Source organism: Canis lupus, chromosome 5 (genome assembly GCF_003254725.2).
Source record: "Canis lupus dingo isolate Sandy chromosome 5, ASM325472v2, whole genome shotgun sequence".
Lineage (NCBI taxonomy): Eukaryota > Metazoa > Chordata > Mammalia > Carnivora > Canidae > Canis > Canis lupus.
In genome coordinates this window covers 42,551,525-42,570,638 of record NC_064247.1, presented here as the reverse complement: position 1 = coordinate 42,570,638, position 19,114 = coordinate 42,551,525, and the positions used below count along the sequence as shown (strand labels likewise).

At 45.1% G+C, this 19,114-nt stretch overlaps 1 protein-coding gene across 3 annotated transcripts in view; it reads right to left on the bottom strand.

Moving 5' to 3' along the window:
• TNFRSF13B (TNF receptor superfamily member 13B) overlaps window positions 1–7,122 on the bottom strand; it is a 33,785-nt gene extending 26,663 nt beyond the window's left edge. Inside the window, exons 1-2 of one of the 3 annotated variants that reach the window (XM_035716937.1) lie at window positions 6,977–7,057; window positions 4,883–5,059 (exon numbers count right to left, since the gene is read on the bottom strand). Coding sequence is in view for 2 of the 3 variants with exons in the window: in XM_025428105.2 (XP_025283890.1) it covers window positions 6,977–7,037 (61 nt within the window). In the remaining variant the exon portion in view is untranslated. Of the gene's footprint in view, window positions 1–4,882; window positions 5,060–6,976 lie in introns of all 3 variants that reach the window. The other 2 variants (XM_025428105.2, XM_025428104.2) reach the window with 2 other exon arrangements.
• Window positions 7,123–19,114: the final 11,992 nt, after the last annotated feature.

Below are 19,114 nucleotides of genomic sequence, written 5' to 3'. Positions count from 1 at the left end.
ACTGCCACTCCTTGCAATATAGAGTAATGTGCCGGCCAAGGCGTGGATGTGGGTCAAGGAAGAATAAAAAGGGCCAATCCTGCCACAAGGGCTTAAGACAACTCCATGTCTCTCTCCATGGTGGGGAGAGGGTCCTGTCCCCATGAAAAAGGAGCAGGATGAATGAAAGCCTTGGCTCCTCCTTCTTAATCTTCACAATTTTGCCAAGAAAATCTGTCAATGTGACTTGAAAAGAAAGGACAATAAAAGCTTCAAGACAGGAGCAATTTCTCATCCAATATTTGAGTAAACACAACATGAGATGGGAATTTTGAGCTAAGTTCTCATTGGTGGGGTGTGGTCAGGAGGGGATTCCAACATAAAGAGAAGGGGTGTGTGTCCTGGAGGAGGTCACAGCCTGACACCTGGGGCGCCCACGGGAGAATTGGGAATGGTCATTGGTGACCTTGCTGTTATTCACATGGCAAAGAAGGAAGAGGAGGTGGAGGAATTGAGGCGGTGAGAGAAGAGGACAAGAGAGGAGGAGACAAAGAAGGAAATAAGAAGGTGGCTTTTTGGGATCTCCGGGTGGCGCAGTGGTTTGGCGCCTGCCTTTGGCCCAGGGCGCGATCCTGGAGACCTGGGATCAAGTCCCACGTCGGGCTCCTGGTGCATGGAGCCTGCTTCTCCCTCTGCCTGTGTCTCTGCCTCTCTCACTGTGTGACTATCATAAATAAATAAAAATTAAAAAAAAAAAAAGAAGATGGCTTTTCACTTCAGTTAATTGTATGTGATTTCCTACCAGGCTTTTTTGCAATACTGAACAGCTCTGAGACTGACCCCTGCCAGCCCCCACCCCCACCCCAAACTACCTTCCAGAGATTCTGAGGCTGGTGAGCCCATCACCCCTGTGCTGGATCTAAGTCAGAACTAAACTAGGTCCTGGGAGTACAGTCAAGTAACTTTCTCAGTTTTGTGTTTATAAGAAGGGGACAACCGTCTCTACCCATTATAACTTTTGCCTCTCATTAGGTAGGTCATTTTGAAAATTGATTTGCCACAGTTCAGTGACAGAGAACAAGTGTGAAGGAACAAGTGCCTGTGGTGGGGAAAGCACAGCTCTGGGACACCACTGAATTCCCTTGGGAAAGGGCACGTTGGTTTTCCTTATCTGCAAAATGGAGGTTATAGGCTTTCCTCTGCAGAGAAAGTTCTCTCAAGGACATGTACATAACATACATGTAACTGGCCTGAGACTCGGCTGCCAAGTGATAGTTACGTATCTGGTATAAGTGATATAAAATATAATGGATTAATTATAGTCACAGTTATAATCATTTTAGAGTAATATAAAACCATGGAATCATTTATGATGATAGAATATTATTATTAATAATAATGATAGCATCATCAAAGCAGCTCTCCAGGACTGAGAACTGCTCCCACCATCTCATGCTCCCACCATCTCAATTTGTGGCTTAAGCATCATAATTTTCTAGAAACACTTGCCCGCAGAGCTGCCTTGTCCTCTAGCCTCTCCTTCTGAGCTGTTACATGTGCCTTCCTGGATGACCATGTGGCCTGAGCATGTCTACGTGGTGGTATTTCTGGTTTTGTACTTTACGTTTGAGGGTGTAGCCATTCTGTCTCCTTACACTGTCTCATTCATCTCTGAATCTGGTGCCTTCCAAAATACCGGGACATAGCAGGTCTTTAATAAATGCTCGTAAATGACCTGACACATCGTTGTCCTCCGTAAAGACTTGTGGAATGAAAAGCGGTCTCCATTTTTGAGTTATAGACAGCTGGGCTGGGACATATTTAAGTTTTACTCTGCCCCCTCCTCTGCCTGCATTTCCTTCATGCAAGTAGACTCAGGGCAGAGGTGTCCTGGTGTGGGGAGAGGGGAAAGCAAAAATCCTGGCTTTTGCTTTTAATACTTAGGGGAGAGGTTTCTTGGCAGAGACGAGGTAACTGGGGCCAGAAACCAGGAAGCACAGGAAATAATTTCCCCTATATTAAAAAAAAAAAAGGCAAATAGCCCAATCAAAGAGAAAATAAAATTTCTCACACTTTCAAGTGTGAGAAAGAATAAAATTACAAAAAGTTCTAGAGAAAAAATGATCTGATATTTCTTTGTAAACTTGGAGTATGAGAGGCCTAACTGTGACCCCATATCCAAAATCTGTAAAGACTGATAAACTATACTACAGAAAAAAAGCCCCTAAATGTGGCAAAAAATGCCTTCAAAGAAGTCTAAAGGGAAATGAAAAATGAGAACAAAACATTGCAGTTCATATCTATAAACAGAAGGGAAAAGGCCAGCTACTCAATAGAAAATTGAGCAAACACAATGAATAGACAGTTCTTAGACAGAGAAAAACATCATAAAGATGTCTGGTCTCATTCCTAAGAGATGGGTGAACTCAAACTATGTTGATACTATCTTCCCTCTAATAGACCTAAAAATCCAGAAGCTTAATAACACCTTCTATTAGCAGAGTAATGAGGAAACTGGCACTTTCATTCACTCTGAAAGGGGAGGAAATAGGGATAACCCTCGTGGAGGGCAAGCTGACAACATTTGTCAAAATTACTGATGCATTGATCAGTGATACAGTGATTAAACCCTGGGATTTATCCCAGAGTGTGAAATGATAAATTCTTTGCAGCAGTGTTTGTGATAGCAGAAGATTGGTGAAACCTCAAACGGCCATCAATAGAGGACCGATAAGTAAACTATAGTATGCTTATATATGGGACTATTGTGCATCTATAAAAAAAGAATTAGGAAGCTCTTTATATATTTCTATGGACAGAGCTCCAAGGTATATTATGTGGAAAAGCAAAAATAAAAACAAACAGGTACATAACAGTATGGCTCATTGAGACCCCTCCTGCCTTCCTTCCCTCCCTCCCTCCTTCCTTTTTTGCAAAAAGGGGGAAATTCAAATCTGTAAGTGTTGGCATATTCACAAAGAAACACTATAAAGAAACTTAAGAAACAAACAAACAAAAAAAGGTGTTTTAAATAAAATTCTTAGGAATAAATTTTTAAAAAGTGCAAAACTTGTACATTGAAAACTATAAAACCTTGTTAATAGAAATCTTAAAAGACCTAAACAAATGGAGAGACATCCCATGTTCATGGATTAAAGACTTAATATTGTTAAGATGGCAATATTCCCCAAATTTTTCTATAGAGTCAATGCAATCCTAGTAAAAAATCCCAGCTGGCTTTTCTGCAGAGTTTGACAAGCTGATCCTAAAATCATATGGAAATGCAAGAGACTCAGAAGAGCCAAAACAATCTCAAAAAAGAAAAACATAGTTGGAAGACTCACACTTTTCCATTTTAAAATTGACTATAAAGTAATAGTAAATAAGACAGGGTATTACTGGCATAAAGATAAGCATAGACAAATGGAATAGAACTCAGAGTTCACAAATAAAGCCCAATATTTATAGTCAATTGATGTTCAATAAGGATACCAAGACAATTCAATGGGAGAAAGGATCGTCTTTTCAACAAATAGTGCTGAGACAACAGGATAGCCATGTGTAGAAGAAAAAATTTGGACTCCTACCTATACAAAAGTTAACTCGCAGTGATCATAGATCTAAATGTAAGAGCTAAAATGACAAATTTAGATGAAAACAGGAGTTTCTTCATGACTTGGGGTTAGGAATGACACCAAATGCATAAGTGACAACAGAGAAGATTAAGAAATTAGACTTCATCAAAATTAAATACATTTGTGTTTCACAGAATACTATCAAGAAAATAAAAGGACAATCCACAGACTGGGAGGATATATTTGCAAACCATATATATGTTAAGGGATCCAGAATGTCTAAAGAATGCTTATAACTGAATATCGAAAAAACAATCCAATTTAAAAATAGGTTAAGGAATTAGACATCTTCCCAAAAAGATATGTGAATGGCTAATAAGAGCATGAAAAGATGCTCAACATCATTGGTCATTAGGGAAATGCAAATCAAAAGCACACTGAGATACCTACTAAGATGGCTATAATGAAAATGAAGGATAATGACAAGTGTTTGTGAAGATGTGGAGAAATTGGAATCCTCATATGTGAAACAAGATTATCAAATGGTACAGCTACTGCAGAGAACAGTTTGGTGGTTCCTCAAAATGTTAAGCATAGAATTAACATAAGACCCAAAATTCCACTCCCAAGAGAAATGAAAACATGTCCATCCAAATGCTTGACAGATATTCATGGCACCATCATTCATAATAGCCCCAAAGTAGAAACAACACAAATGTCCGTCAACTGATGAATGAATATATAAAATGTGCTATACCCATTAAATGGAATATTATTTGGCCATAAAAATGAGCAAAGTGCTGATAGATGCTACAACATGAAAGAACCTTAAAAACATCATGCTAAGAGGAAGAAGGTAGTTTGCAAAACACCGCATTTGATTTTTATAAAATTGTCCAAAGCAGGCAAATCTAGAGGCGCGTGGGTGGCTGACTCTTGATTTCAGCTCATGATCTCAAGGTCCTGGGCCCAAGCCCTGCATCGAGCTCCATGCTCAGCAGGGAATCTGCTTGGGATTCTCCTCCCTCTCACTCTGCCCCTCCCTCCACATTATAAACAAACAAAACAAAAACACAAGAAGATCTTTAGAGATAGAAAGCAGATTAGTGTTAGCTTAAGGCCAGGGGTAGGGGGAATGAAGTGTGTGGAAATGTTCTAAAATTAGATCATAGCGATGATTGCACAACTCTGTAAATATACTAAATGTGACATTGACGTGTACACTTTTATGACACGTAAATTATATGTCAGCAAATCTGTTTATTCCCAGAGAGGCAGGAACTGGGAAGGTAAGGACACTGAGGGAAGGAAGATTTCATATTATATACCTTTTTATATTTTCTGGGCTTCCAATGTAGACATGGAGAGCTTCCAAGACATTAATGATCGGAAGCCACCGAGCTGTGAGATCTGACGGGACATAGTTCCCAACTGGCCTGACGGCAGACACCCAACGGACCGGAGGGCACCGTATCTGCTCCCCACTCCTCCACCACCATCTGCATCTACATAAAATTCAAGAATCATTGTCCAGCCCCAAAGAGGGGCAGGAAAATCCTAAGACTGACACTGGCCAGGCATAATGGAAGCTTGAGAAAGTTCTGTTGCCATGTAGGGAAGAAGGGAAGAAGTCCTCTTGCACGCCTGCTTTTGCGGACCAGGCTCACACCCCCCACCTCCTGCACCTTGCACCCTGACCGGACAGCAGCCAGGAGGGATGACTGTGGGGCCTCTGCCTGTGAGTCCTCATGTGCTTGGCTTAATAGTTTCCATACCAAGAAGGACCTCTGTGGTCAACTTAGTTGGAAAAATGCCGGATTAAAGAAAGTCAAAGCTCTTTTAACTGCAGCCCCTCTCTCAACCTTTGACTCCTCAAGAGGGGTTCTGGCAGGGGGCAAAGCCCTTTTGAGGTTTTGGGGGACACCTGGTGGGGCAGAGGCTCCTCTTCATTGTAAAGCCGAGGAAACAGCCTGGCGAGGTGCAGAACCCTCCCAAGGTCACCCAGTGAGCCCGTGAACACCGGGAGCTAGGACTCCAGGCCAAGGCTGATTCTGCTATACTCGGCAGCCACGCTCGGTGCCCGGTCACAGTTCCGACCGAGTCCCGGCCTGTGGTCCTGGGGGCCTGGGCAGTTTCACCCTGAGTCAAGGGGGCCTCTGGTCTTGACTCTGAGCCCTTAGCTGGGGATATGTCTGAGGCCATGGTCACTGGATGAAGAAAGGAATCAGAGACTGACTCGTGGGGGACAGAGCAGCAGCCGGCAATGTGGGATCCCGGGCTGGGCCACCCAGGGCCCTGACAGCCCCTCTCATGTTTAGCCTTGGGTCCCCTCTGCACAGTGATGGACTTGGACTCATCTACTCCAGCAACCTGAGCTTCCTGGATTGTGCCTTCAAATGAATCTTTAAAACTCTCATAAAAATTCTACAGGCTAAGTAATCCAGGGTCTTCAATAAATATATAGCAGGGGGAAGAAAGGAGAGCAAATGGGGACTGTTCTAGATTAAAATATGTAATCAAAGGTATAACGTGGGTTGTGTTCAGATCCTGATTTGATCAAATCAGTTGGAAAAGACATTGATAAGACAGTTGGGAAGTCTTGACACTGACTGTTTATTTGGTAATACTAGGGGATCCTTCTTTTTTTAGTTGGTCAGGGCATGATGGTTAGTTTTTTGGCCTTTAAAGAGTTTTTTTAGAGATTAATGCTAAGGTACCCATGAATCAAACAATATGAAATTGGTTATTAGCTCTAAACTGATCCAGTGGGGCTGGAGGGGGAACATGGCAAGCACAGAAAATGTAAGGCCGGCCCTGTGTCGATAATTGCCAAAGCTGGGGGATGTATGCAGAAAGTGCATTAAACTCTCCTCTCCGCTTTGGCATTGACTTCAAAATAAAATACTTTTTAAAAAAATATTTATTTATTTATGATAGACATAGAGAGAGAGAGAGAAAGAGAGAGAGAGAGAGAGGCAGAGAGAGAAGCAGGCTCCACGCAGGGAGCCCGACGTGGGACTTGATCCCAGGACTTCAGGATCGCGCCCTGGGCCAAAGGCAGGCGCCAAACTGCTGAGCCACCCAGGGATCCCAAAATAAAATACTTTTAAACGCTCGGACCAACCTGGCTCAGGTGCCCTGACCAGCTTAGGAGTGGGGTTGGGGTTGTCTCAGATGGGACTCCCACCTATGTCCTGACCCTCCATCTTCCCGGCTCCTCTCCTGGAATGCGAGGTACAGATCCCCTAAAGCTCCCAGACTTGGGGCTCTCTACGTGCAGAGGCTTGGGGTGACCCCCAGACTGCTCGAGCTTACCCGTCTGCTGTGGGTGCTGTGCCCATCAAACCCCATTGAAGCTTGTGCCCCGGCCAAGCCCTCCTCGCCCCCACTCCCCCCCACTGGCCGCCTCCCCGACTACTCACTCCACTCCTCCTGGCCCGTCCGAGTCCGGCTGCCTCGCCTGCTCTGGCCCAAGCCACGCATTACTCAGGACGTTTATTATTAGCCTTAGATTTGATTAGTGCCTGAGCTGCACTTCCTGGGTTTTCCCCCCCCAACCTGTAGGATGTAAATCAGCGGCACCCCCACCCGCCCCTGCACCTGCGTGTTAGGAGCCGAGGTGGGCGGCCTGCGCCTACTCCGGAGTCCCCACCGGTGCTGTCTGCAGAGCCCCCACCACACACCGCCCGTCAGCACCCACAGAGCAAGGGAAAGGTTGGATTGGCTTTGGGAAGAGATGGAAACTGGTATGACCCCAATCTGGCCCCAACCCACCCCTTGGATGTGTCACACGCTCCAGGCTGCAGCCAGAGTGACCCAGGTCTCCAGCCTCCAGACAAGAGGCTTCCCAGGCCCTTCCCTCTTCTTGACAACCACTTCCTATTTCAGTGCTTGGTCATCTCTTCTTGATCTGCCTTCAGGCTCAGCCGAGGGGCCACCTCCTCCAGGAAGCTGTCCCTGACTGTCCCAGACCAGGTTAAATGCCCATTCTCTGTGTTTCCTAAGCCCTATCAAAGTACTCGAGAGGCTGACATCAGAGCAGGACACCCTGGATTGAATCTCAGCTTGGCCTCTGTGCCTCCATTTTCTCTTCTCATGAGTAAGTATAACGATAATACCTGCTCACAGTTAGCAGAAGGAAAGGAGAATGAAAGGAGTTACCCAGTTAAATCCTTAGCAGAAGTTATTGGCACATAGTAAGTTCTCAATAAACGATGAGGATCAGCGCCATAGCCCCCTTCCCACTATGGGAACTTGTTTTCCATGCCTTCCCAACTCCCCTGAAACCTCCACAGGATTAAGACTGGATTGAGACAGATTTAGAAGCCCATGGCATTGAGGAAGGAAACCTTGAGGGATCGGGTAGGTGGAGGGGAAGTGGGATGACATCCAGGGAGGAGTTACGGCAGGAGTGAGGGTGGAAAGGAGGGGAACAAAAGGCTGACCCGGATGATAGTGAACACAACCGGAGAGGAAATAGGGCTGGTAACCTAAAAACTGCTCAATCTCATGATCAAAGCGACACAAACAATGAAAAACGGATTTTCATCCACCAGGTTGGCACAATCTTCGAACTTGATAACAGGGAGATATGGGGGGTACCTAGGGAGATGCGATCTCTTGCCCTGCCAGAGGGAGGCTGTTGTTACTACCATTTTGGAGGGCAACCTGCCGGGTGCATTAAACTGTACAACATACACCTAACTCACAACCCCGACATTCTTCCCCGTGTACCACAGGTGCACAAGGATGTTCGCAGAGGCGTGGTTAATAATAGGGAGCATCTGGAAGCAACGTCCATGTCGATCCAGCGGAGGATGGCCGAGTGAGGTACACAGGTCACAACCAGGAATATTATGCAAAGGTTACAAAGAAGGGTTACAAGAAGGTTACAAAGATCAGTCTGGATCTGTAAGCAGTGACATGGAATGACTGTCAAGACAAACCATGATACCTTTTAGTAAAATAAAATCACAAATCGCATTTTCAGTGACACCATACATACGAACGTGATGCAGACAGACGACATCTGACAAGATGAGCATGGTGACAATGGTTGCCTCTGGGTAGGACAAGAGGGGACCAGATTTGGGGGTGATGGTCAAGAGGGACTTTAGCCCTACTTGTAATTTCTTAATGTTTACACAGAGAAGATACATCTGTATTACTTGTGCCAACAGCTAGGCAGGCGGGGTGGATTCGAGAGCCAGAGGCAATCATGGGTTCTGTTGCCAGGAACTTTCTGCCTGTGGAATCAGGGCAAGCCCAGAGTCACTGTTGGATGCCCTCAGTGCACTTCCCCCTTATCTTCTTCCCCGGAGCTGGGGCTCTCAGCACCTCACAGAGCAGCTGGCTCACAGGGGGTTAGTTCTGACCGTTGGAAAGCTGTCTCCATCTATTGAGCGGACTGTACCTTCCAGAAGCAGACCTGCTGGACTGACTGCTGGTCTCTGGAACCACACACATTGCCTTGCTCAATGAGATAGCACTTTTGAGTTTTAAAGCCAACAAAACAAAAGTTACACGTGAAACAAAAGTCAAACAGAATCAGATCTGACTCCCGGGGAGGCCAAGAACGGGATGGCAGGGTTTCCTAATGTCTCATTGCTGATCACAGCTTGCTAATGCTTTTGCTGGAACAGTCTTTACAAATAATGGATCTTATTTGCTTTCTATTTTCTTCATTTAAAAGTGCAATTTACGTGCAGTGAAATGCAAGAATTTGAAGTGTGCAGGTCAGTGAATAGTTTACAGATGTGCATACCCAGGTAATGCTACCCAGATCAAGACTGAGAACACTTGGGGCCCCCAGAAGCCCCCCTCCCTGCCTCTCCCAGCAGCCACCACATCACCCCAGAATCGCCCTCATTCTGACCTCTGTCCCCACAGATTCATGTTGTCTGTTCCTGACCGTATAAACAGGAACCTACAGATGGGATTATCCACTTCTTTCTTCTGGCTCCTTTCCGTTGTTACTAGATTTTATTAAACCAGACAGAGCAAAGCTGTGGGACATTTTGGCGGGGGGGCTTGCTTAGCCTCTGCAAGCCTCATTTTCTCCTGATCCAATGGATGAATGTTAAGCTCAAACAGGACAGCCCAGACCAAAGCATGTGTGATCTGTCCCCACCAGTGCCACACAATTGCAAGGAATTTTATTATTGTGGTACTGAGCTCAAATTTCATGACCTATGAAAATAGATTCCCTTCCTCCCTGGGCTCCCTCAGAACAGGTGCTGGAGGTTTCTGAACATCATTCTGAAACCAGCCCTCTCCGAGAGCTGTCTCCCCCAGGGGGGGACGCGGGATTCTAATTTTAAGTCCCCACATTTAAAGGGGACAGAAGAGTTCTGGGACCCAGAGTGAAGGCACCTTGTATACCTCCAGGTTTGGGAGCTGATTCATTCAAATAGGGTCACCTAAACAGTTAAAATGAGCACATGGTAAAGAAAAATTCAGTGTGAAAGGGACTATAGCAAAAAAGAAATTTTTCTCCTATCTAGATACTCTAGATGGCCCCTTTCCCTGTTCAAAGGTGGCAACTGTGACCAGATCTGGTTCACACAGGCTTCCGGCCAAGCCTTGACATTTACATGCATGCACACGTCGATAGATGATAGATTTTGCCCCATCCCCTCCACCCCCATACACAGTTTTTACACAATTACTTGTGCATACGGATTCAACACACTGTAAACATCTGGCTTTTTTTTTCACCCAATATATTCTATCAAGCTTTATCTTTTTATTTTTTTTAAGATTTTATTTATTTATTCATGAGACACACACACAGAGAGACAGAGACAGAGAGAGAGAGAGAGAGAGAGAGAGGTAGAGACACAGGCAGAGGAGAAGCAGGCTCCATGCAGGGAGCCCGACGTGGGACTCGATCCTGGGTCTCCAGGATCAGGCCCTGGACTGAAGGCAGCACTAAACCGCTGAGCCACCCCAGCAGCCCAAACCTAACCTTTTAAAGGAGTTCTTTAAAATGCCTATTACAAAAAATAAATAAATAAATAAATAAAAAATAAAATGCCTATTACAAAGAATAACAATAGTGAGCATTTACGTAGCACTCACCATGTTCCAGGCACTATTTTAAACCCCTTACATATATTCATTTAATATATATTTTATCTCTGTGTCTCATCTAATGGCTTGAATTCCCTAAGTGGATTATTTGGTCAAAGGAGACGTCACATTGATCAATATTTTCTTTTTATTTTTTTAAAGATTTTATTTATTTATTCATAGAGACACACACAGAGAGAGAGGGAGAGAGGCAGAGACACAGGCAGAGGGAGAAGCAGGCTCCATGCAGGGAGCCCGACGTGGGACTCGATCCCGGTTCTCCGGGATCACGCCTGGACTGAAGGCGGCGCTAAGCCACTGAGCGACCCGGGCTGCCCATGATCAATATTTTCCAACAGGACTGTTCCACTCTACACAAGCACGGCGGCGATATTTTGGGCCTGAGAACTCCTGCCCAGCGGTGTCGTGGTCTCTCTGAGGCAGTGGGGATTTGTCTGGTGAGCAGCACCCTGGCACCTGCCAACCCCCCACCCCAGGCCCTTTTGAGGCCATGCTGTGGAACCTTCTCTGAGAGTCCTAGAGGTAAGACAAAAGCAAGAGTATCCAAAAAAGGGCATTTCTTAGAAATGCAGTGAAAGCCCTGATTTTCATGATTGCAATTTACATATGCGACTCAGATGTGAATTTCCTACGTTGCTAAAGTACCCACTCCCTCCCTCGATTTGTGTTAGTTTCTCAGAAATTCTAAATACTTTAGCAAAACCCACTTCAAAAAAGCAAACAGCAGTTTCTATAGCAAGAGCCGCAAACTTCTGTGGGAAGATCTAGTTTCTCTGTCCATTAAAAAAAAATCCCCTCAAAATTCTTTATTATAAAAAATTCGAAACTCAGAGAAAGGCTAAAAGTAACAGAGAACAAATACCCATGGACCCTCCAGTGACATTTGACAAGTGTTCACATTGGTGTCTGTCTACAGTCTACTTTCCTGCTGAGACACCCGAAAGCATTTGCAGAAGGTGTAACATTCACTCCTCAGCGCTCCAGCAGACATCTCCTAACACACAGACCTTCTCTTCCCTACACTTAGCATTTCTACACCTAAGAAAATCAATAATAACTTGAAACCCCATCCAATATCTAGTCCATACTTAAGATTTCCCAGATGTTGTCCAAAGATTTTCTTGGCTGCCTCTTTTGAATCAGAATCCAGCCGAGGGTCACACGTGGCATGTCATTATTATGTCTGTGTAGTCATTTTTGGGGTCTAGAATAGTCCTTTCCCTTTTGCTCTTTGTTTTCTTTTATCTTCTTTTTCTTTCTTTGGTTGACATGGACTCAGCCTCTGTCTTATACAATGTCCCACATCCGCATCTCTCATGGCTTGTCCCCTGTGCTTTAACATGTTCCTCTAGCCCCCTGGAAGCAGAATGATAGGTCTGCACACTTGCTTGGATTTGGGCTCCAAGTGGGGAGGAGACATTCCAGGTGATGGGGTAAATAGATGTAGATTCTCAGCTAGTGCTGCGTGGTGTCAACGATCCCCCATGTGGTGATGCCCAACTGGAACCGCCTGTTAAGGTGGTGACACCAGATGTCTCCATGTAGAGGCACCCTGCCCCCTTTACAACGAGTGTCACCCGCAGGTGGTACTCTGACACCTTGCACATCCTGCTCCCCAACCACCATTCACTGACGGTCCTTGTGTGAAACAACTATAACACTTGAAATGTGGTGACTTTCTACATCTATCATTCCTTCTACGTTTCTCAGCCAGGGTTTTCTGTGATGGATATTCTTTTTATTTCTTTTGTTTAAAAATATACAGAATCTACCTATAAATAAGATAATAAAACCCGTATTTCTACCACCTAGAGTTACATGTTAACAGGTTGGCATGTTCATCTTCAGAATTTTCTTTTAAGAAAGAAGACAGTGGGGAGCCTGAGTTGCTCCGTTGGTTGGACGTCTGCTTTTGGCTCAAGTCATGATTCAAGTCATGATCCCGGGACCCTGGGGTCGAGCCTCCCTGTTCAGCGGGGAGTCTGCTTCTCCCTCTGCCTCGGATCCTCCCCCTGCCTTGTGCTCTCTCTCTCAAATGAATAAATAAAATCTGAATGAAAGAAAGAAAGAGAAAGAAAACATTACAGCTCTGAAATCCCCTCACCCCTTTACCCTTATTCCTTCCCTCCCCAGCTGGAACCACCATTGTAGGTTTGGCTCTATCTTCCAGGCTTGCTTTGTAAGTATATGTTTACCAATAATTCAGTATACATCACTATTTTGCATGAGCGATTTAAAGGTGTTTTATATAGATGGTATTCTGTATATCTCATTATGGATTTTCCTACTTTCACCTGACATTGTTTGAGATTGACTCATATTAATTTGTACACAGCTAGTTCATACTTTTACCCACTGTCTGGTATTCCACATTTCTGTCCCTCCTCGGCTGAGGAGAATTCGGGTTGTTTCTGACTCCTTGCTGTTATGAGCAGTGCCGTCCTGGGCAGACCTGCACATGCTTCTTTATGCAAATGTGAAAGTCTCTCTAGGGAGGATGTTCTCAAAGAGGACCTCTGAATTGTGGGGTGCGCACTTTCCCGATTTTAGTGGATATGGCCAAACTGGCCACGCTAAGACTCATTCCCACTGGCAGTGGATGACTAACCCCATGCCCCCAACTCTTTATCTACACAGGCTAGTATCACACTGTTTCATCTAGTATCAGATATTTTGGTGATCTAATAGGAACAGGTTGGCATCTTGTTACTTTAATTTGCATTTCCTGATTATTAGTGAGGCTGTGCACAGATGTTTACTGACCAGTGGGAGAAGGAGCTGCTGCCTACCTGAATGCTTGCAGTCACTCACTGGGAAGGAAGGAACGTGACTACAAGAGGTGTGAGGCGATGCACTGCTCTGAGCATCTGAGCTGCTAGCAAATACTCACTCTCCCAGAGACAGTTGGTGCCCCTGAAGCCCACCCTAAACCAGGGAGGTGCTATATTAGCTAACAATCAGGTGGATATCATTGGGAGACTGTATTCTCAATCCATAATGTCCCTATATTTGTATTGATAATCCTTGTCATCAGGCATCTGGGTGGCTCAATGGTCGAATGTCTGCCTTTGGCTCAAGTCGTGATCCCGGGGTCCTGGGATCGAGTCCTGCCTTGGGCTCCCCGCTGGGAGCCTGCTTCTCCCTCTGCCTAGGTCTCTACCTCTGTCTCTCATGAATAAATAAATAAAATCTTTTTAAAAAAATGGTCCTTGTCACTGATTACTGGCATGTACAAGGCACTTCACAGATTCTATTAAATCCTCTCAGAAATATATTTGTTTATTATTATTATCATTCCTAGTTTACTGAAGAGGAGACTGAGGGTCAGAGAGGCAAGTGATTTGCCTAAGGTCATAAAGCTGGTAAGGGATCTGCTTGCAGTGCCCAAACCCTTCCCTCTATACAGCATTGCCTCCCAGGCCCACATAGTACCCAGATAGAATAAAAGATGACTTCTTGCTAAAAGAGGAAAGGTTCTGCTGGTCCTGCTCCTCCCCTTGGCTCTGAGCAGAGACATTTTTTGTTAACCAAAAAATGCAGCCTTGCAAATAGCTCCCAGCGCACTGACCCAGGTTCTAGATCAGGAGACAGAGGAGGCAGCTGCAAGTACTTCTTGCTGCAGCTCAGGAAAGGGAGGTGAGTCACTGATCTCTGAATCTTTTACAGTTTGGGGATTGGTTGGAGCCAGGGCAGGTGGGGAATGGAGCTATGACACTTGACAATGGGGAAACTTTAATATCTTAAGTTTGGAAGCAGAAAGAAGCTCTCCGTCTCCCCTCCAAACCCGCTGTTGTCCATGTGATGCTGAGCAGAGGTATTTACAAATTTCTCCATTGTCATCTGGACTCTAGAAGAGAAGTATCTTACAGACATCAGTTCCAGCCTGCCCATTTTAATACAGTTCTTTGAGTTTTTAAAAAGATTTTATTTATTTATTTGACAGAGAGAGAGAGAGAGAGAATGAACACACAAGCAGGGGGAGTGGCAGGCAGTGGCAGAGAAAGAAGCAATCTCCCCAGCAGAGAGCCCAATGTGGGGCTTGATCCCAGGACCCTGGAATTATGCCCAAGCCAAAGGCAGATGCTTCACCAACTGAGCCCCCCAGGTACCCCCCATTCTGCCCATTTTATAGATGGCAAAGTTGAGACATTGAAATCTCCAGGCTCTGGGCTGCTTGAGGGCCCCAAGGTATGTAACTTGTCTTCAGAGTCCAGCAAAGTATTCAACATACAATATACCTTTCACAAGTATTTGTTGAGTGAATATATGAATGAAGGAGAATGTTGGAAATGAAAAACAAGATTTTGGTTCCTTTGGATTCTGCTGGGTGGTGACCAATTTAAGGAAGGAAAATCGGTGAACCAGGTCATTCGTGAGAAGATGAGACCAGACCCCGCGGGGAGGCGGTGGTGACTCAGCTAGCACTCACATACACAGTCCACTGATTCACAGACGTCCCGGGGGTGCGGCTAGAAGAACAGAGCCAAGACCAGAATGTGCACGAAGCCCCCACTACCTAGCTCCACTGCCTGCTCTCCTTTTCCACATCTCTCCCCGGCTCACTCCCAGAGCGCAGCCAGACCCACTCCCACCTCAGGGCCTTTGCACCTGCCATTCTCCCGGCAGGGATGCTCAGCTGAGGCTCTTTGTGGAACTGAGTTTTAGCCCCAAAAGGACCTCCTTGGAGAGGTACTCCTGACCACCCTAGCCAGAGTTCTCAACCCAACCACTTCAATCTGGTATATTTCCTTCTGAACATTTACATCTGCTTAGAATAAGCTAGCTTGTTCTTGGGCTTAGCGGCAGGTCATCAGCTCCCCCTCTAACTGGAATGTTCAGCTCTAGCAGGCCAGGTGGCTTCATCTTGACATCAGCATGTCCTTGGTACCTAGAGCTGTATCTGGCACGTGAAAGGCACCCATCAATGAGAAAGGGAAGGGGATAAGCTGCTAACTTCTGGGCTGAGGTCTCTGGCATCCCTTATCTGTAAACAGTAGGTGACAAGCTGGAAAAGGGGCTTGGGCCCCACTGTGAAGGTGATGGTGTGTGTGGTGGAGAGGGGAGGCATTAGGAGAGTAAGTGACCACGGTTAGTTGAACTACTACTATGTGCCGGGCACAGGCTTTATTTTAAATTGCTTCATCTTCAGAATAAGGTGGATGCCACCAAGGCCCCCATTTTATAGATACGGGAGTTGAGGCGGAGCATTTTGCCCATAGCCAAGGATGTGGTGGAGCCGAGATTTCCTCCCTCTGGTATCTGACCCTGGGGCCCACGATCTCCCTGGTGGGTGCTAAGAACAGCTGGGCTTGTTATAAATTTTCATCAAGCTCCACATGTGAGCCTCAGCTCCTGCGTGACCCTGATGATCTTCTATCTTGGGACTTCTGACCCTCTCAGGGAGGACATGTGGGACCAGAAGCAGAGTGGTTCACTCACTCAGCTCATAAGCATTAATTGAGCACCTACTGTATATGGGTGCTCTGGACATGGCTGCGTGTAAGTCAAAGTTCCTGCAGTCATGGAGCACAGGTGATAGAGGCGGAGAGCTGCCAACACGAGAAGACGATAGAAAGTCGGATGCTGGTCTGTGCTGGGGTAAAGTGGAGTGGCAGGCTCTGGAGCCCAGGGAGTGCGTGTGTTGGTGGGGGGCAGGGGGCTGCAAAGGTCTAGGTGAATGGCAGTTCAGACAATTGGCACAGTTAGGAGTGAGTGAACTTGGCATATGAGTGTAATAGAGAAAAAGGCCTGTGGGGGTGGATGTGAGAAGCAAGAGAGAAATATTTCCCAAAAGAAGGAATGATTGAAATAATGTGTTGAGCTCCCACAGTACCTGGCATGGAGAAGGTCCTCCAGAAGTATCTGAATTGAATTAACTGAATCAGATCAATGCTTGGGAGGAACAAAAAAAAACAAAAACAAAGACAAAAACAAAAACAGTTTCTGGTGCAGCCTGCCTCACAGGCACATTCCCTCCAGAAAGAAGGAGGGTAAGCGTTAATCCCCCAGAGGTTAGCAAACCAAAACAATATACACCAATGGAATAAGGCAGATTAGAAAGCATCAGGTTGCAGAAGCAGAATTTAAAAGTTTTGGGTAAAGGAGGAAAAACCCCTCAAGACCTTTTGTCTTGTAGGAGTTGAGTTTAATCCACTACTATTGGAGTCTAATGGATTTTTCTCCTTTTTCCTGATGAGTGGGAAGCTGGCTCTGGTACAGGTGGCTGGTCTAAGCCACACGGCTGGGCTGGTCTTGTTGTTGGAGCTCTGGACCTAAAGTGCCTAAGGACACAGGGACCTTTCAACTTGGATGTCTGTCATAATAATAGCTAATAAAGCTTTGAGGTGGGTGCAACTTTGCAGATGAGGATGATGAAGCCCAAAGACAGCAAATCACCCACTAACCATAGCATAGCCAAACCACTCCCTCTGGCACACTTGCCCATTTCAGATAATGATACCACCATGTAGTGAATCACTCAAAGCAGAGATCTGGTGATGACTCTTGATTCTTCCGCTTCCATCACCAAGTGGTCCATTCCATCTCCACAATATAGAACGTCCTCAGCATGGCCATTCTCCCCCCATCCCCATCACTGCCACTCTCAGACCCACAGCACCTTTCTGCTGAGCCACCAACTAACTGTTCTACCATCCGTTCTCCTCCAGCTGTTGCAAAGGAACTTTTCAAAACGCAAATCAGGGGCACCTGGCTGGGTCAGTCAGTAGAGCACGCAACTCTGGATCATAGATCTCGGTTGTGAGTTCAAGTCCCACGTTGGGCATGGAGCTTACAAACAAACAAGAATCAGACCATGAGCCAGGTATCATATCAGTCGCTCATTGAAAACTCTGGAATTTTTTTCTTCCGTCTGCTTCTAAGATTTTTCTTCTTGTCTTAGATTCCCGGTAACATGATTACACTATACTTCAGTGGGATTTTCTTTGTATTTATCCTCCTAAGTTCCTTTGTATTTATCCTCCTTTGCATTTATCCTTTCAAATCTATGGCTCAGTGTCTTTTCATTCATCTAAAAATATTTTTAGTCATTATCTCCTAAACTGCTACCACTGTCCAGTATTTTCTCTGTCCTCTTTTTATTTTATTTACTTACTTTCTTATTTTTTTAAAAGATTTATCTATTTATTCCTGAGAGACACACACACACACACACACACGGAGGCAGAGACATAGGTAGAGGGAGAAGCAGGCTCCCTGCAGGGAGCTCAACGTGGGACTCGATCCCAGAACTCCAGGATCACGCCCTGAGCTGAAGGCAGTGCTAAACCACTGAGCCACCCGGGGCTGCCCACACTACTTTCTTATGATTGATTGATTGATTGCATGAGCAGGGAGGGGGGAAAGGAAGAGGGAGAGAGAATACCAAGCAGACTCTGTGCTGAGTGTGGAGCCTGATGTGGGACTTGATCTCCAGACCCTGCAATCATGACCTGAGCTGAAATCAAGAGTCAGACACTTAACCAACTGAGCCACCCAGGCACCCCCTCTCATCTTCTTCTTAAACTCTAATTTCACATATGTTAGCTCTTTTATACCATGTCCCATTTTTCTTTTATGCTCTTTTGTCTCTACAATCTGGATATTTTCCTGTGACCTACCTTCCAGTTCCTTACATTTCTCTCCAACTCTATCTAATCAGGTATTAAACTTATCTTCTGAGTTCTTAATTTCAGTAACTGAACATTTCAGGTCCACAATTTCCCTTTGATTCCCTTCTCTTCTTTCCTTCCTTCCCCTTTGGTTGATTTTCTTCCAACCTTTTTAAAAAAAAACAATACATTTTATATTTTAGAGCCACATTTAGGTTCACAACAAAACTGAGCAGAAAGTACAGAAAGTTCACATTTGTCCTTACTCTACCTCCCATGAACACGTAGCCTCCTCGAGGTGGAGCATTTGTTACAGTCACCAACTTACATTGAAATATCATCATCACCCAAAGCCCACAGTTTACATTAGGGCTCACTCCTAATGATGTGTATTCTATGGGATTTGAAAAATGTATAATGGTGTGGATCCACTAAAGTGCCACCCAGAATAGTTTCACTGCCCTGAAAATCTTCTGTTCTCTGCCTCTTCATGCCTCTCTGCCTCCCAGACTCCTGGCAACCACTGATCTTTGTACTGTCTCTCTAGTTTTGCCTTTCCCAAAATGTCATATGGTTGTATCATACAGTACATAGCCTTTTCAGATTGGCTTCCTCCAGCTATAAACATGCATTTAAGGTTCCTCCACGTCTTTTCATGGCAAAATGACACATTTCTTTTTAGTGCTGAATAGTATTCCATTGTCTGGGTTTACTACAGTTTATTTATCCATTCACCTCTGAAGGCAGATTCCAGGCTTTGGCAATTATGAATAAAGTTGCCATAAACATCCATGTGCAGGCTTTTATTTTTTTTAATAAATTAATTTTTTATTGGTGTTCAATTTACCAACATACAGC